General features: G+C 42.8%; 1 protein-coding gene across 1 annotated transcript in view; it reads right to left on the reverse strand.

Annotated features, from left to right (window-relative positions):
• LOC145353686 (tumor necrosis factor receptor superfamily member 5-like) overlaps positions 1-25,265 on the reverse strand; it is a 33,124-nt gene that overhangs the window by 6,274 nt on the left and 1,585 nt on the right. The window contains exons 2-6 of the mRNA XM_080204458.1: positions 8,530-8,614; positions 4,829-4,954; positions 4,012-4,161; positions 3,232-3,325; positions 1,976-2,031 (exon numbers count right to left, since the gene is read on the reverse strand). Of these exons, the coding sequence (XP_080060584.1) occupies positions 1,976-2,031; positions 3,232-3,325; positions 4,012-4,161; positions 4,829-4,954; positions 8,530-8,614 (511 nt within the window). The remainder of the gene's footprint in view (positions 1-1,975; positions 2,032-3,231; positions 3,326-4,011; positions 4,162-4,828; positions 4,955-8,529; positions 8,615-25,265) is intronic.

Consider the following 25,265-nt stretch of genomic DNA (forward strand, 5'->3'; position numbering starts at 1 on the left):
GAGCCTTGGTCATATTGTGTAACTGGATCCATGTGTGTGTGCTCACCAATGCTTCGATTTTCTCAGGTGGTTAAGGAAATTTGGAAACCATGTCACACACTCTTCCACCTTCTTCCATCAGGAAAAAGATACAAAAGTTTGAGATCACATACCAACCGACTCAAGAACAGCTTCTCCCCTGCTGCCATCAGACTTTTGAATGGACCAACCTCATATTAAGTTGATCTTTCACTACACCTAGCTTTGATTGTAACACTACATTCTGCACTCTTTCATTTCCTTCACTTTGAATGGTATGCTTTGTCTGTAAAGTGCACAAGAAACAATACTTTTCCCAATACATGTGACAATAATACATCAAATCAAATCATTAAATCCAGCATTGAAAGGACAGAGTTTATTTTGTTTTTTCATGAGCCAACATTTATCATCCGTCCCTAATTGCCCTTGAACTGAATGGTTTGCCAGGCTATTTTAGAAGGCAGTTAAGATTCAACCACATTGATGTTGGTTAGGAGTCACTTGTAGGCCAGACTAGTTAAGACAGTAGATCTCCTTCCCTAAAGGACATTAGTGAATCAGATGGGTTTTACAACAATCGGTGATTTAGAAGGAAGAGAAATACTAACAGGGCTGGACAGACTAGATGCAGGAAGGATATTTTCCGAGATTGGTGAATCTAGAACCAGGGGACACAATCTTAGTATACTGGGCAGACCATTAAGGAGTGAGATAAGAGCAGTGATCCTATGGAATTCTCTACCACAGAAGGCTGTGGAGGTCACGTCACTAAATGTATTCTAGAAAGAGATAAGTAAATGTTTAAATTTTAATGGCATCAAGGCCTATGGGGAGAAAGTAGGGCGATGGTATTGAGATTGAGGATCAGTCATCATCATATTGAACGGTGAAGCAGGCTCGAAGGGCTGAATGGCGTATTTCTGCTCCTCGTTACTGTTTCTATGATAGTTGTTGTGTTCACCATTACTAAGACTAGCTTTCGATTCCAGATTTATTAATTGAATTCAAATTCCACCAGTGGGATTTGAACCTGTGACCCCAGAGCATTAGCCTGGGCCTCTGAATTACTAGTCCAGGGACAGTACCACTACAACCAGTGACCCCGGTTTCTGTTGTCTTCTGTTATTCAGACAAAGATTTCCACATCTGTCAAACTTATAGCTGCAGTGCCCAGCACTGCTGCCAGTAAGAACAGAGAACTTGGCGGTCAGCCAAATCTCCATTCACTGCAGTGGGACTGGAGATTCCAAGTCATGGATGAGATAGGAAAATTCCAGCCAAAGTCTCATTTGTCCTCTCAATTTTCTCTTCCTCATTATATCCTAGGGTCCCAGACCTGGCTTTGTATTCATCAAAGGGATTGGGGGCAAAAAAAACTCCTGATAAGTTGAAAGCACACCGTATATCTCACAAACACCCAGAACATTCCTCAGAAGCAGCAAAGATAATAGCAATCGCAGGATGGAAAGGGTCGGGCAGAGTTAGGGCCTACCTAATGGCCCCAGTAGTCCATGGCCAACTCTTTACAGTGTGAACGGATTGGTCATGTCACAAACAGGACTTTTTAAATTCAGCCCTTTGTTTTATTGTGAGAAATTGTCACCCCAGATTAAGAAACATTGAGTATCAAACAAAATAAATGAAAAGTCAGTGCGTCGACCACATCTACTATAGGTTCCTAAAATCCCCAGACTGTCGGATGCAAAAAGATTTCAGAAACAAAGAGACTGACAGTTCTGACTTCACAAAAAGAATGTTTTAAATTTTGACAGTGGGATTCATTTTAATTCTGGGAAATTCTGTGAATAGGAGATGTTAGATCAGCTGTTTGTGATTAATCTCTCCTCGTTTTAATTTCCATTGAGACCATTTCCCCTGAACTAAAGTCAAAATTACTCAGATATTATCGATGGTCTGTTCTTGTTCAGGAAACCAATGCTCTTTATAGACTCACCACATTTCACATCTTTTGTTGAAGTTCCATTTTCTAGCAGTTGAAGTGACCCACAGCTAAAAATAAAAACAAGAAAATGGAAATTACAATCATTATTATTCATACCTTTTTCATTGCCTCTATCCAGAGAAACTCTGGACTCCGCGCAGCTGGGCCACTGACATCTGAAAGTATTTGAAAATAATTCCAGCAGGGAGGTGCACTTTCAGACTTGGCCAGCAGGTGGGGGTGTTATTGTAGCTAATGCAGGGACCAAGGCAGTTACAGTAAGGCAGAAAAAGGAGCAAAACCACAAATGCCGAAAAATCTTAGCTGGTTTGACACCATCCGTGCAAAAAGAGCAGTGCCAAACACTCAGGTCTGAGTCATCCTGCTGAGATTTTCCAGTATTTTCTGTTTTTGATTAAAATTCCATCAGCCGCAGTAATTTGCTTCTTTCTATGGAAAAGGGAGGTTTGGCCCAATGGGATTTACCTGTCAGCAACCAAATTCTCCCTTTGACAATTGTCCCTCTAATACCCCCACTCTCCCACTGAGAACTGCCCCTCTAACATCCCAAATCTCCCATTGACAATTATCCTCTAATACCCCCACTCTCCCACTGAGAACTGCCCCTCTAACATCCCAAATCTCCCATTGACAATTATCCTCTAATACCCCCACCCTCCCACTGAGAACTGCCCCTCTAACATCCCAAATCTCCCATTGACAATTATCCTCTCATACCCAAAATTTCTCACTGAGAACTGCCCCTCTAACATCCCAAATCTCCCATTGACAATTGCCCTTCTAATACCCCAAATCTCCTACTGAGAACTGCCCCTCTAATATCCCAGCTCTCCCATTGACAATTATCCTCTATTATCCCAAATCTCCCAGCGAGAACATCCCTCTAATACCTAAATACATCAAATCCTCACGCCTGGGCAACTCAGAACCCCTACATATATACATATATATATGTCCCACCCATATCCTAGCCTCCCCATCAAAACTGAACTGGTTTGTGTTTTAACCTTGCATCTTTCAGCAAACAAATTTGATTAATGTATAATTAAGCTCATTATGCTGCTGTTTTTATCACTTTCCCTGACTGGAGGTTCTGAATGAAATTAGTATATGCTGAACTCCCACCTAGGGTAAGATTACAAAGGCAGCATAGAGCAGGACATTTCGCTGTTAGTATCACAGCAGCTATTTTGCTAATTTTGGGGTAGAATATTTCTGGGATGTCTCCACATTATATCCGTACTTACTCGCTCCATTTCTGGCAGGGCGCCAACTTAGAGGACACATTCGAAAAATGTCCAGTCTCACATTTCTCACAGACAGGCCTTGTGAAACCCCCATCTAATAACAAAAGCACAGCATCACTTAGAATTGTATATCACATACCACAGAGCTGACACTTGTAGTTGCAAAGTGCTTAGAAATATTGCAGTAAGAATTTTATTCCCAATTTAGTTCGCTGTGTGACACAATTTATACTTAATATTGCATCTTTAGCATAGCAAAAACTGCCCATGGTGTAAGCTAAGATTGATGCTGAGCCCAAGACAGGTACTGAGACAGAGATCTCAGGACAGATGATTGAAACTTTGGTCAGAGAGGCTGAAAAGAGAAGAGAGGCAGAAAGAGTTTAAGAGGAAATTCCAGAGTTAAGCAGCCAGGAAACTGGAGACATAACTGCCAATGGTTGGGTGAAGAGAGCAGGGGATGCTGAAAAGATCTAGATTGGAGGGATGCAACACTCACTTGAGACATTACTGGAGTGAGACCCAATGCCAGGTCAGTGAACAGAGTGACAATGAGTGGATGAGTCTTGTTGCCGGTGAAGATGTAGACAGTAGAGCTTTGAGTGAGCTGAGATTTACTGAACTATTCAAAATAAACAGGCCACTTGGGCCAAATGGCCTGTTCCTATTACTAAGCAGTCAGTTGTTCCTTTAATTCAGAAAGCCATGTCTCAGTCCTTGAATCTAAAGGAGAATCTGCTGTGCCTAATGTTTTGCCTTCAGCAGTTGTTAGGGTTTTACCTTCTTTGTAAACGACTCCACTTCCAGGTCCACAGACATCGTTGTCTTTACAAATCTCGCAATCCTTGTTAACACAATACATTCCTGGCTGGCACTTGCAAATAGTGTCAGTGGTACTAGTGCCAGGTTTTTCTACCACAAATCCTCCATCTAAGGAAAAGAGAGAGAAGGTCAAAAGAGAAAAAAACTACCACTATACACAGAAATATGAATATGCCCATTCGATACACTAAGCAACATAACCATGTAGGTAGATTACAATTGGTGAATTATATTAACAGAAAAAAATGTCCTCTATTTAGAAATTGGCTCTCACTTTCAAACAAACTTAACCAAACTATAGAAGCAGCTCTCACCATCAGATGGTTGGCCAGGTACTTTTTAACCAAGGTTGTGCCAATTTAGTTGTGATGCCCCTGGTGGTCAAATGGTCAGGGAACACACAGGGCAGAATTTCCCAGTCCCTTCTACCGTTAGGACTTTCCGTCCCTGCTGAAGTCAGTGGAGTTTTGAAAGGTTTATCACCTCCGCCCACACAATGACAGATTGTAAATTTCCCCCTTCAGTGTCCAGGTTCACACCCAAAGACTGGTTCCAGAATGGAATACTGAGCTATGGCAGGACATTGTTAATCCCAAACACAACATTCTTCGAGACAATGAAGGGGGCAAACAATCAACAGCATTATACGTAACCAAAATGGGTGCAGATACATGACTTAAGGTCAGTGTCTGGAGCTGGCCAAGCACTTCCTCCTTTTCCAGGAACTAGTTTTAGGTCCTTATCAATGAGACACAAGGCATTAATTAATACTTACTACTGTTACAGCTTTTGTGCAGTTGGCAATGGTCCAATGTGTTCCATTCTGACTGATAACGATCAGAATCACAAGGTTGACATTTCGAGTCCTCTGTTTCTGTGCATTCACTGTTAATGAACGTACCTGCAAACAACAAACAATTTAAAAGCCTCAGCAACAGCAAATACACTCAACGCTATGCAAAAATTTTTTCGTTTCTCCCTTTGATCTCAGTCACACCATATACAATCTCAGATGGAAGGTTACTGACTGGAAACGTTTCTCTCTCACAATGTTGCCAGGTTGACCTCCTGAGACATCCAAACAGATGGTTGGGATGTTCCAAACCTCTGAAATCACCCCCACCACTATCAATCCCACAGACTTCTCCACTAGATCAGTGTGCTACTGCACCCGATAGTGTCCTCCTGATTTACCCAACCATGGAGAAAAAATCCCCCAGTGCTTGCTACTTTATTACCTGACCTCAAATCTGATGGTAGCAGGAGAACTGCAAATGTCCTTGTCTTGATTCTCCCCCTGAATGTAAAAGGCAAATGAGGATAGAACTGACCTGTTAAAGTCTACTGTACAGGCACACAATTGAAACATGACCACTGACATGAGGTTGGGAGGATGATGGAACCATGCAAGAGTCTGTATCAAGGCTAAGACAGCTGGCCATAACATTTCCTGCCAACTGTGGTGACTTTTTATTTTTTTCATGGGATATGGGTGTTAGAATGTAACTGGTGATGACATTGGATGTATTGTAATGTGACCAATGGTAACAAGCTGCGAAGATTAGCTGACCCAGTAAACCATGTAACCAATGATAGAATGATGTGATGATCAGCTGACCAGCTGGCTCAGTATTAATAAGAACATGTTGGACATTGTGGGAAACTTGGAATGGCCCAGGGTGAGGCTTCAAGTTTGGAGTAATGAAGTTTCTTTATTAAACCTTTTCTTGGATTTGTAAATTGGAGTAAGTTTTGGTTTTTTTATTGTTTACACTGAAAGAGTTCCTTCTGGATCAATGATGGGCATTGTAGGCAAGTCCAACATTTGTTACCCATCCCTAATTGCCCTTAAACTGTGTGGTTTGCTAAATCATTGTAGAGGGCAGTTAAGAGTCAACCACATTGCTATGGCTCTGGAGTGAGACCAGTTAAGGACCGTAGATTTCCTTCCTGAAAGGACATTAGTGAACCAGCTGGGTTTTTTTTTTACAACTACCATTACTGAGGTGAGCTTTACAATTTCAGATTTATTTATTAATCCAAATTTCACGGGACTAGAACTCATGGCCCTAGAAAATTGGCCTGGGCCTCTAGGTTACTAGTCTAGTGATGTTACCACCATCTCTCTCTTGGTCAAGTGACCAGAAAATAATGCAGGGGGAGATTTGTTTAGCTGCCAACATTAGCAGGCTTCTCTTTCCTCAAGCCCCTCTGGCTGACAATACCGTCAGATAATTCTTCCTCTCCTAAATCCCCAAAGCAGCAATGATGAGTAGACTCTCCTGAGGCCATCTTACTGTGTTTCTCAGTAGGCCCAGCCTCTTCTCATTGAGCAGCCAGTGCTGTTGTTGCTGCGCTGCAGAATATTGGGACTAATTTATTCATCAGTGTTTTGTATAAAATCAAAAGAAATGGGATGCAGAGGGGAAGTATAAATAACCAAATGAAAGAAAATAAGTGACAAAGTGAATGCAACCGTCACCAACCATTCTAACTGAACATGAGCAACTGATTAATCATTTCAGTCAGAAGCAAGGAAGAGAGCTTGTCTCAGCCAGCTCCCCATCACCACTCTTCTCTTAAATGTGTATTTCATATTTGTTTTCATCTAAATTTTGTGTCAAAAGAACAGATATAACAAGCACCTTTCATGACCTCTGGTTATCTCAAAGTAAGCCTGAGCTAATGAAATGCAGCTTTAATTTAGGAAAATCAGCAGCCAATTTGTGTTAACAATGTCCCTCAAACAGCAATGAGATAATAACCCAGATTACCTGCCTCTTTATTGATGTTGTTTGAAGGATAAATATTGACCAAGAGCCAAGGGGGAACACCCCTGTTTTCCTTTGACATCATGCAATGGGATCTTTGACATCCACTAAGAACATGGAAGGGCCTTGGCTTTGACAGGACCTTGGTTAAATGGCTCGGCATCCCCAGTGCAAGGTGCCTCCAGTGTCAGCCTAGATTTTATTCTCAAGGCTCTGCGGTGGGACTTCAACCCACCATCTTCTGACTCAGAAGCAAGAATGCTGTCACTGAACCAAGACTGGCATCCATTCATCATTTCAGAGTTGCAAATGTTTGAAACGAAATGTGATTTCAGGCATCAAGAAGAGCCTATTTCAGGTAAGTATAGACGAAACCTTTTTCTTCACTACCCTGACCCCACAATAGCACTCATTATTCATTCTCCACCAAGCAACCATTCACGTCCTCTCCAGATAAGGTTAGTGGCCAGTTAGAGTCAGTGTTGTGTTATGAGGCCATAGTTACTGGTGACAGAATTGAGTGCTACCTCATTTATTTGTTGCCAAGACCCTCACAAGCCAACAGTTAAGAGGATTTCAGCCCTTCAACATGAGCTGGGTTTGAACTTTGAACACAGAAGTGAAAAATACTGCCCATATCATGGTGCTGTCTGAAATTGTTCCAGAATACCCTTTCCACTACACTGTCTCCTTTGCCAGAAGTGGAAACTGCACCTCAGGAAGAATATGGCTAATCTTAGAGACAGAACAGTGCAGCCTTAGCACAATGATGCCAGCGCAAAAATTTCCAGCCCTTCTCGCTGGCAAGATCTTCCAGTCCCATTGATGGCGACCCCACGGTGCAGTCCCCAGTGGTGGAGGGTGCGGGGGCACATAAAACCCCTTGACATCAGCGGGACTGGTAGATCCCACCGCCAGCCAATGGTGGGATACTTCCACCGCCTGAAAGCACGCTGCATGGGGGGCTGGGAAATCCAGGCCATTGATCCTGAGAACAGATTGTATCAATGATGTGGAGATGCCAGCATTGGACTGGGGTAGGCACAATAAGAAGTCTCTCAGCAGCAGGTTAAAGTCCAACAGGATTATTTGGTAGCATGAGCTTTCGGAGCACTGCCCCTTCTTCAGGTGATGACTCACCTGATGAAGGAGCAGCACTCCAGAAGCTTGTGCTACCAAATAAACCTGCTGGGCTTTAACCTGGTGTTGTGAGACTTCTTACAGATTGTATCAACAAAGTTTGTATTTTCTATTCCCTTAAATGTAGAAGATTAAAGGGCAAGCTAACTTAATGTTTAAGGTGATTCAACTATTTAACCAGAAAAATGAAAAGAAAAGATTTCTTCTGTTGGGGAATCCAAAGCAAAGGACAATAATAACATTAAAATTCAAACCAGGCTGTTCAGGACAAAGTTAGGAAGCATTTCCTCACACAAAGAATAGTGGAAATCTGGAACTCACTCCCACAAAAAGACTGGTCGGGATGTGAATCAATTGGAAATTTCAGTACTGAAACTGTTGGAATTCTGATAGGCAAGGATATTAAAGGAGCCATGCTAGGTAGATGAAGTTAAGATAAAGACCAGTTGTGGTCTACTTGAATGGTGGAGCAGATTTGAGGGATTGAGGAACCTACAGAATGTTAAGACATTCTGATAGCTCAGATCATTGCTCCAACCATTGCCATTATAATGTCATTACTCACCAGGTTGACACTTGGAGCAACACTTGTCAAACTTGAAGTAGTGGGATTCGTCATTGCAGGTGCTGCTTGAAACAAGTTGGCAAACCTGAGAAAGAAGCATAGGCACAGAATGAAGATAAGAACTTGTGTCCACTTACAGCCCACAGTCCAGTCAAACATTCCCCTCAGATGCCTAACCGTGGATAAGTTCAACAACATGCTGCGTTTCAACTCTAACATTTTTAAAATGCATTCTTTCATGAGGTGTTGGCATCGCTGACAAGGCCAGCATTTGTTGCCCACTCCTAACTGCCCTTGAACTGAGTGGCCATTTCAAAGGACAGTTAAGCATCAATCCACATTGCTGCGGGTCTGGAGTCACGTGTAGGCCAGATGAGGCAAGGATGGCAGACTCCCTTCAGTAAACCAGATGGACTTTTACAACAATCAATGGTCACCATTACTGAGACTAGATTTTATTACTGAATTTAAAATCCACCAGCTTCAATGGTAGATTTTGAATCTGTGTCCCCAGAGCAGTAGCCTGGCTCTCTGGATTACTAACAGAGTGACATTACCACTACACACCTCACATTTTAATTAAACAAATATTAAATTGGCAAAGAAAGAAGCTCTAACTTTCATCCAAGACATATATATTTTCAGCTGCTTGAATGGGCATGATTTATAGTCATGGGAATTAGACAACATCCCTAAGCTTCTCCATTTCTCTACCTCTCTCCCCTCCTTCAAAATCCTCTTTGAAACCTGTCTCAACGTCTCCTTCATTCTAACTCCACTTCTATTGGGATGTTTCACCTAGTTAAAGGTACTGTCCAAATCAAGATGTTGTTGTTGGCATGACTTAAGAGGTAAAACTTTGCTAACTCCCCTTCTTTTCCAGAACATATCCAACTGTGACTCCTACTCCTCTTGCCCTGCTAATGCGCAGTTATACCTACAACGACTTTTCTTAATTCGCCAGCTTTGCCTCACCCAATATTCTCTCACTCCCCTTTCCCGTGAAAACCCTGATCCTTGAGCATCATTCTGTCTTGACAGCTTGTTAGCCAAGGCTGACAGCACAGCTGATCTCATCCTCTCTCAAGGTCAGTGCTACCTCACTCTCTAAGGGGTAGAACAGAATCCCTGACTGATTCTCTGCCCTCCTATACCACCTATGCCAATACCCGAGACAAACTGGTTGAGATGACCAAACTCAGCCCAGAACAGTGACACACCATTTTGTTGACAATTAAAAGTTACATGCCCTGTTCCAAAACATTGACTGTGTCACCATGAATGATTGGACTCCCCTTGCTTGACCAGCGATTTTCACTTTTGTTCAAAAACCTTTAACTTCGGGATACCAAGAAGTTTCCAAAATTCAAATGGTTGACAGGGAAACAATAATTCCCTGGTGACTGAAAAATCCCAAATATATTTCAGTCTCACACTAAATGCTAGCTTGTTAATTGAAACGACAGAGATCACTTTTAGCACAGCTTTCTGCATGCTTGGTCACCTTCAGAAATTCAAGTGGAATTTCCCAGCTCTTCCCCTTTAAATTGGTCCTAAGTTGTAATTTCTCTGGATTTTGTTGCCTCTATGAGAGTGTGAGTGGGAAAGGAAGGATGGGATTTATGTTTGTCCACATGGAATACTTGATGCACCTTGTCCTTCTCCATTTACTAATCTCATTGCTCTGACTCTGAACGCTGTGCTATCTGTCTGCGCATCCCCAAGTGTTTGTCTCCCCAAGGGCAATTTTAGGTTAAAATTAACTGTCACGATTGATTAAAATTAACTGTCAAGTGAGATAGAAACTGCCACGTCAGGTTGAAATTACTCACATTGTCTCTTTATAAAATTCTCCTCAACACACAGATTTTTTTCTTGGATGTGATCTACAAACGTATGAAATAGGAGCAGGAGTAGGCCATTCGGCCCCTGCTCTGCCACTTGATAAGATGGTGGCTGATCTATTTGAGTTTCAAATTCCACATTCCCAGCTACCCCTGATAATCTTTGATTCTCTTGTGTTTTACTGCCCTCCCACGCTATGCCCTGTGACTGAAGTTTGGATGTGAGCCAGACATTGAATGTGGCATCAGAATTTGTCCAGAAGGAGTCCCCGTCAATGTTTGCACGTATGCACTTTCCATCAATTATCACTGGATAGTAGGCATGCACTTTGCCCGATATTCCTCTTTCCAGCCCCAGTGCATTGAGATTAACTGTAACCCTTCTACTACTGCCTGATCAGCACCAACGAGACTAAATAAGGAACCTGCCAATATTCATCCAGTGCACAGGGCTCAGATCTACGATAGATACTATTGTTATTACCTGACCATGGGGGAGTGCATTGATGACCGGTTAGAATTATGGAATCATACAGCCAAGATATCATAGCCCTACTTCCGTTCTCTTTCCCCAATGTCCTACCATTTTTTTCCCTTTTTAGTTCTCTGTCTGAATCACTCCAGGGAAGTTATTCCCTTACAGCGGCAATTTCCACATCATAAGTCACTAAGTCAAAAATACATTTTATTATTGACAACCAGTGCCTTCTTTTTGGTCAAACGCACACTGCTATCAAGATATTGGCCACAAAAAGACCCCAGCTGGTGCTGAATTAGGGAACTTAAGGCAGGGCCACAATCGAATGAGGGAGTGCAATAAAATTGTCTACATCTGTTTCATTTAGAGTGGGCACCTGATGGTGATGCCCATCATAAAAATACCCAGCATTCCTTCCTACATGCCAACCTCTGCTTCCAAGTGAGCAGATTACCACATGATGTGGCATTGGATTGATGGCCTGGATTTGACGTTCCAGTTCCTGAACTGAGACATTCTGACCCTGACCACGCTCAACATGTGATAACTGCTGGAACCTATGGAACTGGACAGCAGCAGGCCATGAGAGGTGAGCAGGCACAAGCAATAAAAATCTTGCTACAAATTAAGAAGTAAACATATTCCTAAGTATTTCAAATAAGTGATAAGAAGAGATTTCCACACAGAATTTCGCTCTTTAGTTACTGTTCATTTTAAAAGAGGAATCATAAAATCAGGCTTATTTTGATCTTTCATTGCTGAAATGTATCTGTTATGATTCTTGCAGTTAACATTTTTCTCAGGATTATCGCAGTGTAAACGCTGCGGTCATTGTCTTATAAGGAAGTTGAAATCCACTGGAAAATTGTTGTTCCACTCTTCGCAACAACTGATTGTTTACACCAGTGAAAGATTCCTCAATGGGTTATAACAAGGCAAAGGTAAATATGCGCTTCCTTGTGTATTTATAACAGTAATTTTCAACGTCTAACTCCAGAGGGATTTTGCTATTATCTTTATTAAGCTCAGTTGTGCAAGTGACAAATCCTAGCTTTAATTTAAATGTCAAGTTTCTGAATCAGTAATTCGCTTTACATATTACATAAATGAGTCAGGACATGGAGTAAGAGTGGCAATTATTAAAGGGCTAGTTCATCCTTTTGGAGGAAGAGAAGAAGAAAATAGTTTTCAGGATTCTCAGTCTGGTTTTTTGAGCCCACAGCACAGAAACCGACCCTAATCTTAAACCTTTTGGTACTCATGGTACAGGCGTTGCACTCCATCGGTGCTGCAAGTTCGGGAGTAAGACAAGCTGCAGCACAGGAGTAAAACTTTAGTCTGTGACATTCTGACCCAGAGATAAGAGTGCAATGACTGTTTAGATTTTGTTCATAAAAAGACCCACAAAGCAGCATTGCAACTTGTGACTAATCGAATGATTTATTTATTGGCATAGGTATTGGGATACAGTGAAAAGTATTGTTTCTTGCACCCAAACAGACGAAACATACTGTTCATAGAGTACATAGGGGAGTAGGAAAGAAGGTGTAGAATATAGTGTTACAATCATAGCTAATCAACTTAAAATGAGGTAACTCCATTCAAAATTCTGATGGCAGCAGAGAAGAAGCTGTTCTTGAGTGAGCTGGTACTTGATCTCAGACTTTTGTACCTTTCTCCCAACAGAAGAAAGTGGAACAGAGTATGTCTGGGGTGCATGAGGTCCTTGATTATGCTGTCTGCTTTTCCGAGGCAGCAGGAAGCGTAGACAGAGTCAATGGATGGGAGGTTGATTTGCGTGATGGACCGGCCTTCATTCATGACCCTTTGTAGTTTCTTGCGGTCTTGGTCAGAGCAGGAGCCATGATACATCTAGAAAGAATGCTTTCTATGATGCATTTATAAAAATTGAGAGTCGTAGCAGACATGTCAAATTTCCTTGGTCTTCTGAGAAAGTAGAGACATTGGTGGGCATTCTTAACTATAGTGTCAGTGTGGAGGGACCAGGACAGGTTATTAGTGATCTGGACACCTACAAACTTGAAGCTCTTGACCATTTCTATTTCACTCCATTGATGAAGATAGTTATTGACTTCAGGGATAACCTATCTCCTTCATTTTGTTGACATTGAAGAAGAGATTATTGTCATCCCACCAGTTCACCAGATTCTGTAACTCTTTCCTGTACTCTGTCTCGGTATTGTTTACGATCCGACCCAGCAAACTTGAAAATGAAGTTGGAGGGAAATTTGGCCCCAGAGTAATAGGTGTATACAAGCATAGTAGGGGACTGAGGACACAGCTTTGTGGGTGTGTGCGGAGGATAATCGTGGAGTGTTGCTGCCTATTCTTACTGATTGCGGGTTGTGGGTTAGGAAGTCTAGGATTCAATCACAGAGGGTGGAGCTGAGTCCTCGGCCACAGAGTTTGGAATGGGTTTTGTTGGGATAATGGGATGGTATCTTTGGCAGTAGTAGAAGGAAAGGGAGAGTTTAATACTCTTCTCCCAATGGTGCCATGGGATTTTTAACATACACCTGAATCAGGGCCATGGTTAAACAGCTCTGCAGGTACTGCAGCGTTCCATCAGAGGCCATTTTGATTATAAACTCTAACTCATGCTGAATGGGCTTAAATTCACAAATCTCTGACCCAAATTTAAACAAAATGACAATTGAATTCAAAACTTCTGTAGTGAACTTTCAAGGGAAAGCTCAAGACATGAAATCCACTCATGAATTCCTGGATTTTTTTTATTCCTACACACAGTGTAAAATGGTGGGCATTTGACTGTGGAAAACAGACAGGCAGAGAAGAGGGTAACTCTAACATTCAGATTTGAACACAGCGCAATTTAATTTTTTTTTAACTTTCTGTGTTGATTCTGTTTGTATTGAGGAATGGAGCTCTTACCAGTTAAGTCACTTGTATCAGCACCAAACATTCCCAGATCAGGCACAGAATAAAGATCTTTTCATACTGCTAAACATTTCTCAGTCCCAGTCTCAGTGTCCTTTAATGTACCAGGTGGGATATTTGCATTTCTCCGAATTTGATTGATGGACAATGCATAAGCTGCATCAAGACAGTCCAAACTCATTTGTATCAGATCCCTGTAGCCACAAGCCCTTCCCTCCCAGCCCTGCGGGAAATGCTGGATGGTTTCTGAGGCCCCCTGCTGTGCGGCTGCTAGATTACATGCACTTTTTTTTATTGTTTCATGGGATATGGGCATCCTTGGCAACACCGGCATTTGTTGCCCATCCCTAATTGCCCCTTGAACTGAGTGGCTTGCTGGGACATTTCAGAGAGCAGTTAAGAGTCAACCCCATTGCTGTGGGTCTGGAGTCACATGTGAGCCAGACCAGATAAGGATGGCAGGTTTTCTTCCCCAATTGACCTTAGTGAACCAGATGGGTTTTTACAACAACCCTCCCTATCTTTTTAAATTGAATTCATATCTAACATCTGCTCTGGTGGAACTTGAACCCAGCTCCCCAGAGCATTAAACTTGGTCTCTGGATTACTAGTCCAGTGACAATATCACTATGCCACTGCTTCCCCATGCCTACGCTCTAATTTTTCCCTCATCTGCGGAACTGCACGTGGGCCTGCAATCCATGTGACCTACACACTCAGCGCAAAATTAAATATGATGGTGGGCATTTGAGTTTTGGAGAGGTACAGGCTGAGAGACTTCAGATTTGAACACAGCACAATATGATTCTTTTGAATTCTCTGTGTTGATTCTATTTATACCAAGGAATGGAATTCTTACCAGTTAAGTCACCCAGTATCAGCATCAAACACTCCCAGATCATGCACAGAATAAAGATCCTTTCATACTGCTGAACAACATTCCTCAGTCCCAGTCTCAGTGTCCCTTAATGTATCAGATGGAATTTTGCATTTCTAAGATCAGAAAGTACACCACACTCCCTAAACAACTGTTGATACTGTAAACACAACAACTGACATGTTCAAAATAACGTAACCTGTTCAAATGCAGGTGATGGATTCTTGTGGCATGGTGTATGCTGATGCCACCATTAACTGGACAAAACTTTCATACAGGGTTGCTCAGCTATGCTTTGAGTGACAATGGTTTGGAAATGCTCTGGCTGTCTGCTTCCATCAGGTACAATGTCCCACATCTGTTTTCATCTTTGTTCAAAGCACAGAATTTTGGTTCACACAAAAAACAAAGCAAACAAAAAAAATTGGTGTGAAGTAGAAAGTGATGTGGTTGTGTTTCTACTTTGTACTGTATCTGGTCTGCTAGGGGTTTTCCATGTGAAAACTCCCCTGCATCCTGTGGCTGTATAATTAGCTGACATCTGGTTCTCCATCCCCACCTACCACCACCCCACTGCAGTGAGTAAACCACCAAAACACACCCAACAAATGTTATTCTGTGACTGTTACTGACATTTATGCTTAATACAGTCATAACACTCTATGTACAGCTTGTAAAGAAGGAATTGTTGTCTGAACATTTCTTGTGCTGGCTTTTACTCCCCTTTCATAAGAACATAAGAAATAGGAGCAGGAGTAGGCCATCTAGCCCTTCGAGCCTGCCCCGCCATTCAATAAGATCATGGCTGATCTGTCGTGGCTCAGTTCCACATTCCCGCCCTCTCCCCATAACCCTTAATCCCCTCTCTTATCAAAAACCCATCAACCCGCGTCTTAAAAATATTTAGCGAGGCAGCCTCCACCACTTCAACGGGCAGAGAATTCCAGAGATTCACCACCCTTTGAGTGAAGAAGTTCTTCCTCAACTCCGTTCTAAACCGCCCCCCTTTTATCTTGAGGCTGTGCCCCCTTTCCTAACCTTTGCTTCTCTCAGGCAATATTTAGAACACCTGCAATAACCTTGTCATCGCTGCCAATCAACTTTCAGTATCTCATGCGAGTCATGTTGTTCAGTGAATCCAGAAAATGAATGGGGGCTGGATCCTCAGCTATGCACACCATTCGAAGCTCAGCCCAGTACTGTCCTCACATAACTCTTTAGAACATAGAACACTACAGCGCAGAACAGGCCCTTCGGCCCACGATGTTGCGCCGACCAGTTAAAAAACCTAAACCACTAACCTAAACCAATCCCTTTTCGTCCATAAACCTATCCATGGATCTCTTAAACGCCCCCAAACTAGGTGCATTTACAACTGCAGCAGGCAGGGCATTCCAATCCCTCACCACCCTCTGGGTAAAGAACCTACCCCTGACATCCGTCCTATAACTACCCCCCCTTAATTTAAAGCCATGCCCCCTCGTGCTAGCTTTCTCCATCCGAGGAAAAAGGCTATCACTGTCCACCCTATCTAAACCTCTAATCATCTTATACGTTTCAATAAGATCCCCTCTTAGCCGCCTTCTTTCCAGCGAAAACAACCCCAAATCCCTCAGTCTCTCCTCATAGGACCTCCCCTCCATACCAGGCAACATCCTGGTAAACCTCCTCTGCACCCTCTCCAAAGCCTCCACATCCTTTCTGTAATGTGGGGACTAGAACTGCACACAGTACTCCAAGTGCGGCTGCACCAGAGTTGTGTACAGTTGCAACATGACGCTGCGACTCCTAAATTCAATCCCCCTACCAATAAATGCCAAGACACTGTATGCCTTCTTAACAACCTTATCTACTTGATTCCCAACTTTCAGGGATCTATGTACACATACACCTAGATCCCTCTGTTCATCCACACTATTCAAAGTCCTCCCGTTAGCCCTATACTCAACACATCTGTTATTCCTACCAAAGTGAATTACCTCACACTTCTCCGCATTAAACTCCATCCGCCACCTCTCGGCCCAGCTCTGCAACCTGTCTAAGTCTCCCTGCAAACTATGACACTCACAATCTACCACACCTCCGACTTTGGTGTCATCAGCAAATTTACTAATCCACCCAACTATACCCTCATCCAGATCATTAATAAAAATTACAAACAGCAGTGGCCCCAAAACAGATCCCTGAGGCACACCACTCGTAACCGAACTCCATGACGAATATTTACCATCAACCACCACCCTCTGTCTCCTATCTGCTAGCCAATTCCTGATCCAATTTCCTAAACTACCCTCAATCCCATACATCTGCATTTTCTGCAGAAGCCTACCATGGTGAACCTTATCAAACGCCTTACTAAAATCCATATATACCACGTCAACTGCCTTACCCCCATCCACCTCTTTGGTCACTTTCTCAAAAAACTCAATAAGGTTAGTAAGGCACGACCTACCCGCTACAAAACCATGCTGACTATCTCCAATCAATTCATTACTCTCCAAATAACTATAAATCCTATCCCTAATAATTTTTTCTAAAACTTTGCCCACAACCTTGCCCTTTTCCACTTAAGTTAATGATTTGGAAATAGCCACATTAGTTATGATTTGGAAATTGTAGGAGGTCATAGACCATTTACAGCAGAAGTCATAGAGGTGGCAGAGGATGTGAAATGCAGAAACCTGTGAAGTGGTCTACGTGAAGAAAAAGAACAGTGGGAGGATGTACATTTGACAGATTCTTAAAGAAACAGAGACTTAGGTGAATGGATACATAGATCTTTGAAGGTGGTAGAGAGAATTCTAGGTTCTATATGTAGGTAGATCTTGGTGCCTTGTTATAGGAAGGATATTAAACCATAAAAAGGGTGCAGTAAAGACCCATTGGATTGACATTGGGAACGAATGGATACAATCATAAAGAAAGACTCAAAAATTGGAGCCTATAACAATGCAAGGCTGCAGATTATTAAGATAAGAGTTTTCAAAATGATGGAAGGTCTCGACAGGATGTGATCTGCAGGCTACCCACTGTCTGAATCATCTACTTTCTCTCCATCACTGTGTACAGTGGCTACAGTGTATTATCTACAAGACGCACTCCAGCAACCCACCAGAATTTCTCTCAGAAACATAATATAACAGGATTCTAGTAAATTGCTTGTGAGATTTTCCATGGCTAGTTGATGAATATAGGTTTTATGTTCAAGATGGTGACTGAGTTGGGAGAAGGAAAAAAGAAATTCCTTCCGCAGCACCATTGGTGGCCATGGATTATATTAAATCTTTGCTGTCTGGACAGGGGGGTTACTGGGAAGGTCACTTTTTATTGTCCGTCTGTAATTGCTCTGAGTAGAACCTTCCTGAACCTCTAACTCTCTGTGGTGATGGAGCCTGCAATTGCATGGCAAAATTGAAGGACAAATGTTAACATATGCAAAATATATTTGCTACAAAAAAAATGTTTCCCAAAATCAGAACTATAGCAAGTAAAGTTTGGGGGCACAAAATGTATAGCTTTTGCAAGAATTTTACTGACACTTGGATAGGAAATGTAGGTGGGGAAATAGGATTAGGAACAGATAGCGTCAATTAAGGAACTAACATTCGCACAACTACAAATGGGAAAATGGATTCCAACAGTGCTGCAAAATCCTATTTCTTTGCAAATCATTGTGTTTATTTAAAAGCAAGGTATTTTTTCTTAAGCAGAACCACTATATAAATTCCTAAACTGTTGTTTGCTATACAAACACTTTGTGTTCTTGCAGGCTTACAGAAAGAAAATCTTGCCTTTATAACCACTTGCCATCTCAAAGCAATTAAATACCTTTCTGAAGTGTGGTCCCTGTTCCAATGTAGGAAACATGGCCAGCAATTTGCACACTGCAAGACCCCACAAACAGCAATGTGACCATGACCAACTAATCTATTTTCTTGTAGTGTTGATTGAGACATAAATATTGGAGGGGTCAATGGGGATAATTCTCATGCTCTTCTTTGAAATAGTGCCATGGGATCTTTTAGGGGGCAGGCTCGGCCTCGGTTTAACATCCGGGGGGCAGGGGGGGTGGGAGGGGAGGTTGGGGGAAGAGTGGATTATCCTCCCCTAAAGAGGCTTTACTATTTGTTTGCAGATAGCAATGAGAACAATTTAATCACATTTCTATTCTTGCTGACTACACCTCCTGGATATATATACCTTTGGAAGTCATCCAACCACATCACTTTCACTGAACACATCAACAGTTTCCCTTACAACTTGATTTATCGTCTCTTTCAAACCAACTCCTCAGTTTCCCGCTCCTCAGCAGCTTGATATCAACTGGGTAGCGCATCTTATCTCGGCACCAACATTAATTGTGGGTCCAGTAATACCTCGAATTTTCATTTCTCATCCTGGTTTTGAAATCTCTCCAAGGCTTCACCCTCCCGATTGTTATAGGCCTCCTCCAGCCCTATAACCCTATGATTCTATGCTCCTTCAACATGTACTTTCCATGTACACAGAGAAAGTACAGGTTTAACTGCTGCATCAGCAGTTAAATCTTGATTTTAACTGCTCCACCATTGACAACTGTGCCTTCAACCATCAGATCCAAAGTTCTGGAATTCCCTCCAGAAACCTTCTACCTTTCTACCTCTTTCTCCTCCATTAAGACATCCATTAACACCTACGTCTTTGACCAAGCTATTTGTCACCTGCCCTAATGTCTTTGGTCCTCAGTGTCAGATCCTACTCATGTGAAACACCTTCAGGGTTTTTAACTGTGCTGTAGGTGCCATATAAATGCAAGTTGTTGTTGCATTGTGTCACCTGTCTCTCCTCCCCGACTTTGAAAAAATCCAACTATTGGTATCGCTATGTTTAATCATTTAACGTTAGAATACTTGGCAAATAAAATACAAATACATGGCGATAACAACGTCTGTTTTAAACAGCACATTTTAATGCTGTAATTCTACCACCCTACAATTGGAGCGGGTGAGGGGCAGCAACGGAACTGTCCATTGACCTCAGACGGGATTTTCCAGTCTTGGGTTGAATGAGGCCATAAAATCCCACCAATTATGAGATAACCCCAGAAGTCTTGTTAAACTCTAACTCCTGTGGAACAGATGGTTTATTTTCAAAAGTCCCTTTGTCACAGACAACCAAAACTACTGTGCTTCTAATAGAACAGTGGGGCTGTGGCAGATACTGGTTAGCTGCAGTATTAAAGGGAATTCCCTAGAAATCCCGTTATGCTACATATTTTGTAACAGTTTCATCAAACTCAAGGCCGTACACATTTTGGCTTGCAGAATAGGACCATGAGGTGGATTTCCTCCAATCTTAGCCGAACATTGAATTCCTATCACCTCGACAGAAATATTAAAATTTAGCTGAAATTGGATTATCAATTAATGAGCATCACCAATTTGTGTGCCAGCCTTGACTCGGTGGTAGCACTCTCGCCTCTGAATGAGAAGATCGTGGGTCAAACCTGACATGATTTAGGGAGGTTGACAGTGCCATGCAGTACTGAGGGACAGCTGTACTGTCAGAGGTGCAAGCATTGAAATGACATATTAAACTGAGCCCTTGTCTGTTTTCTCAGATGACATAAAGGATCTCATGGCCTTATTCAAAGAGATGAGGATTTTTGCCAGTTTCTGGATCAACTCAGTCTGTCTGCACTCAAATGAAGTGGAGCTGACAGTATAACTACTTTTCCTGACTTATATCAGTGAAAAGAAATGTCTTGTTTTCTTTTAATTTTTAAAATATGCATGTTGGAATCAGCCTTGTATTAATCACACACTCTGCCTTCTCTCTAGCAAGTACTTCTCTGTAAATGCCTGTGGAAACAATACAGTCTACACCCACAGAACTGTCAGTTGCATTCCTAGATCCTTCTCACTTCTCACAGCTGAAATGCTCATTGTATTGTAGGCACTGCCAAAAGAAATTAGCATTTCAACAATTCAAGCTCAAAGGTTTTACACATACGTCATCAATCCCCTGTGGCATGCATACGGTGAGTTGCTCTACAGGGACTCCATGGGCCAAATTTTTGGCCTTTGATAGGTGTGCACTTGAAATGCTGGGCAGATTAGGGACAAAATTTTCCCTTCCCAATCGCCACAGGAATTGTAGCAGGCAGGGGTGCACCACACAAAAGTCTGAGCTTGGGCAGGATTTTCTGGTCTTGGGGCGAGGGCAGTTGGAAAAACCCACCCTAAGTGTTTCAATGTTTGGGCACTTCCTTCAATGCCTTGACCTCATTTTCCTGACAAAGTCTCTTAATATCCTCCTGAATAAACTTCTTTTTTTGTCGATCTCAAGACATGGCCTCTCATAGGTTTGAGCTGTTCAGCAATGCTTTGAGGATATCCCTAAAGGACATCCACTGTCTTAAAGAACAAAACAAAGAACAAAGAAAATTACAGCGCAGGAACAGGCCCTTCAAGTCTGCACCTACCATGCTGCCTGACTTAATTAAAACTCCCTACCTTTCCGGGGACCATATACTTCTATTCCCATCTCATTCATGTACTTGTCAAGACACCCCTTAAAAGTCACTACCGTATCCGCTTCCACTATCTCCCCTGGCAATGAGTTCCAAGCACCCGCCACTCTCTGTGTAAAAAATCCTAGTAACTGACTCTTCCATCTTAGGAAAAAGCTTCTGACTATCCATACCTCTCATAATCTTGTAGACTTCTATAAGGTCTTCCCTCAATCTCCATCACTCCAGTGAGAACAAACCAAGTTTCTCCAACATCTCCTCATAGCTAGTGTCCTCCATACCAGGCAACATCCTGGTAAATCTTTTCTGTAACCTCTCCAAAGCCTCCACATCTTTCTGGTAGTGTGGCAACCAGAATTGAGCAGTATATTCCAAGTGCAGCCTCACTAAGGTTCTATAAAGCTGCAATATGACTTGTCAATTTTTAAACTCAATGCCCCGGCCAATGAAGGCAACCATGCTGTATGCCTTCTTGACTACCTTCTCCATCTGCATTGCCACTTTCAGTGACCTTTGTACCTGTACACCCAGGTTCCTTTGCCTACCAATACTCTTAAGGGCTCTGCCATTTACTGTATATTTCCTATCTGTATTAGACCTTCCAAAATGCATTACCTCACATTTGTCCGTATTAAACTCCATCTGCCATCTCTCCACCCAAATCTCCTACTGATCTGTATCCTGCTGTATCCTTTGATGGTCCTCATCGCTATCCACAAATCCACCAACCTTTATGTCATCCACAAACTTACTAATCAATCCTGTTATGTTTTTCTCCAAATCATTTATATATATATATAATACAAACAGCAAAGATCCCTGAGGAACACCACTTGTCACAGTTCTCCACTCAGAAACACACCCATCCATTGCTACCCTCTGTCTTCTTTGACTGAGCCACTTTTGTATCCACCTTGCCAGCTCACCTATGATCCCATGTGACTTCACCTTCTGCACCAGTCTGCCATGAGGGACTTTGTCAAACGCCTTACTGAACTCCATGTAGACAACATCCACTGCCCTACCTTCATGAATCATCTTCGTCACTTCCTCAAAAAACTCGAACAAGTTTGTGAGACACGACCTCCTCTTCACAAAACCATGTTGTCTCTCACTAATACGTCCACTTATTTCTAAGTGGGAATAAATCCTGTCACAAAGAATCCGCTCCAATAATTTCCCTACCACTAATGTAAGGCTCACCAGCCTGTAATTACCTGGATTATTCTTGCTACCCTTCTTAAACAAAGGAACAACGTTGGCTATTCTCCAACCCTCTGGGACCTCCCCTGCAACTAGTGAGGATACAAAGATTTCTCTCAGAGCTCCAGCAATTTCCTCCCTTGCCTATCTTCGTATTCTGGGGTACATCCCATCAGGCCCTGGAATTTTCATGACTGATAGAATATGAATTGGAGAGTCTGATGTAAGCTACACAAATGACATGTCCTGCCCAATGGAGTAGGTTTTGAGTGATTAGTATCTCCATGCTGGGCATGCTGTCTTAGGAGAGGTCGGTGCTGTTGGACCACCTTTCCCGTCACCATATTAAGAGGATCTTGTCGAGGCATCATTGTCATTGTAAGACCTGAAATTCTTAGTGGATTTGATGCTAAATTATTCAACAAAACAGAATGGTGAACTACATAGCCAAGTCGTCACATATAAATCAGAGGATGTAGTGATCAAACCTTACAATGTTCAGGACAGACTGTTTCTTGAACACTACATTCATTCCCAATGATCAAAAACAAGAGAGACATCGAATCTCATGTCATAGGAAGAGCGATGAGCCTGAATCCTTATAACAAGAGTTAAATCATGAGAAACTTAAACTTTTCAGCCTAGATTCTTCAGTTTGAGAATTCATGTTACAGAGATAGAGGAGATTGTTAAAGTATAGAGAAGGTAACCTAGCATGCTATTGTAAATTTAACGGGGGTAGGATTAAGGGACACAGGTTCAAACTAGGATAAGCTTCCACATAAAGACAAAATCCTCAAATCATTTGATAAACAGCTGATGTTACAATTAGAATCACTCCAGATGGATAAATGAAAAATGGACCAGTTGCCTTTCCTATTGTGATATTGCCAAATTCCTCTCCAACAAAAGCCAAGCCTCGAGTGATCATGATAGTCATGAACATCAAAACATAAAAAACTAGCAACTTAACTCTGTAACTGGAAATCATATGCTGGTATTCCACAGCGTAATTTACAACTGTACTGTGTTTTCATGGGATCATATCATAGAATGGTTACAGCACATATCCAATTTTCTTTTGAAACTCACCACTGAATCGATCTCCACCAAGTTCTCAGGCAGTTCTTTCCGGATGTTAATCTCTCATTGTTTAAAACATTTGTTCCTTGTATTGCCTCTAATTCTTTTACCAATCACCTATAATGTGTCCTACAATTCTCCATTCTTGCACCATGTGAACAATTTCTCCCAATATACACTGTTCGGACCTTATCATTTCAAACACCTTGTTCATTTTCCATTGATAATACACACTAATGAAAAAGCCTTTCACAACCACAGACATCTCAAAGCACCTTACAGGCAATGAACATCTCTTGAAATGTCATTTCTGTTGTAAATTCAGCAGCCAATTTGTGCACAGCAAACTCCCATAAACAGTAATGACCAGATAATCTGTTTTTGTGATGTGATTGAGGGAGAAATATTGGCCAGATCACCAGGAGGAAAACTCCCTGTTTCTTTTTGAATTGATCTCTTATGTCAACCTGAGAGGATAAACAGAGCTCCAGTTTAACGTGTATCCAAAAGACAGCACTTCCAACAATCCATAATCTCTCAGTACCATACAAGAGTGCTCGAGTCCTCGAGTGAGACTTAAACCCACAACATTGTGACTCAGAGGTGAGAGTGCCATCAACTGAACCAAGACTCACACATCTTAATAGCCACAAAGTTTATCACCTCTCTGTGAAAAATAACATCATATTCCCTTGCCTACACTCACATGATATACATTTTGAATTTGCTTTACATTAGTTTATTAGTATCACCATATGTTTAGATACCCACTTTCAACAGATAGATGGGTAATTCAGAAGCTCCTCCCACTTTATATTTACTTCATCCCATCTTATCAACATGTACTTTCTATTCATTTGCCCTTTGTGCACCTTATCTCCTTTCTCCTCGGTTCTATGTGATAGCAAGTTCCACATTAAACTGGTTGAGACTTTCTCAATAGTTTCATTGACATTTGGAAGCAGTAACTAATAGTCATCTGCCAGTGATGTTCAGGGGAGTAAGTAGTCTCACAACATCAAAGTCCAGCGGGTCTATTTGGTAGCACGAGCCTCCAGAGTGCCGCTCCTTCGTCAGGTGAGTGTTGTTCAGGAAAGACTGTGCCCACGCCCCCCTCTCCCGCCCTCCCGGCCCCCCATCACCACTCTCCTCTCTATGCCCCCTCCCATCTCCTCCTCTCCCCATCTTCCCCACTCTGACCCCTCCCCTCCCTATTCCCCTTCCTCCTCTCTCTCCTCCTCTTCCTCTCACCTCCCCTCCTGTCTACCCCTCCTCCTCCTCCTCCTCTCCCCCCACCCCCCTCCTCTCCCCCCCCCACCCTCCTCCTCCCCACCCTCCCTCCTCCTCCCCCCCCCTCCTCCTCTCTCCCCCCCACCCTCCTCCTCTCTCCCCCCACCCTCCCTCTCCCCCCACCCTCCTCCTCCTCCTCCCACCCTCCTCCTCCTCCTCTTCCTCTCTTCCCCACCCTCCTCCTCCTCCCCCCCCTCCCTCCTCCTCTCCCCACCCCTCCTCCTCCTCTCCCCCCTCCTCCTCTCCCCCCACCCTCCTCCCCCCCCTCCTCCTCTCCCCCCCACCCCCCTCCTCCTCCTCTCCCCCCCACCCCCCTCCTCCTCCTCTCCCCCCACCCCCCTCCTCCTCCTCTCCCCCCACCCCCCTCCTCCTCTTCTCCTCCCCACCCCCCCTCCTCTCTCCCCCCCACCCCCCTCCTCTCTCCTCCACCCCCTCCTCCTGTCCTCCCCACCCCCTCCTCCTCTCTCCTCCCCACCCCCTCCTCCTCTCTCCTCCCCACCCCCTCCTCCTCTCTCCCCCCCACCCCCTCCT

The sequence above is a fragment of the Carcharhinus amblyrhynchos genome, chromosome 16, assembly GCF_965287045.1.
Source record: "Carcharhinus amblyrhynchos chromosome 16, sCarAmb.v2.hapA, whole genome shotgun sequence".
NCBI lineage: Eukaryota > Metazoa > Chordata > Chondrichthyes > Carcharhiniformes > Carcharhinidae > Carcharhinus > Carcharhinus amblyrhynchos.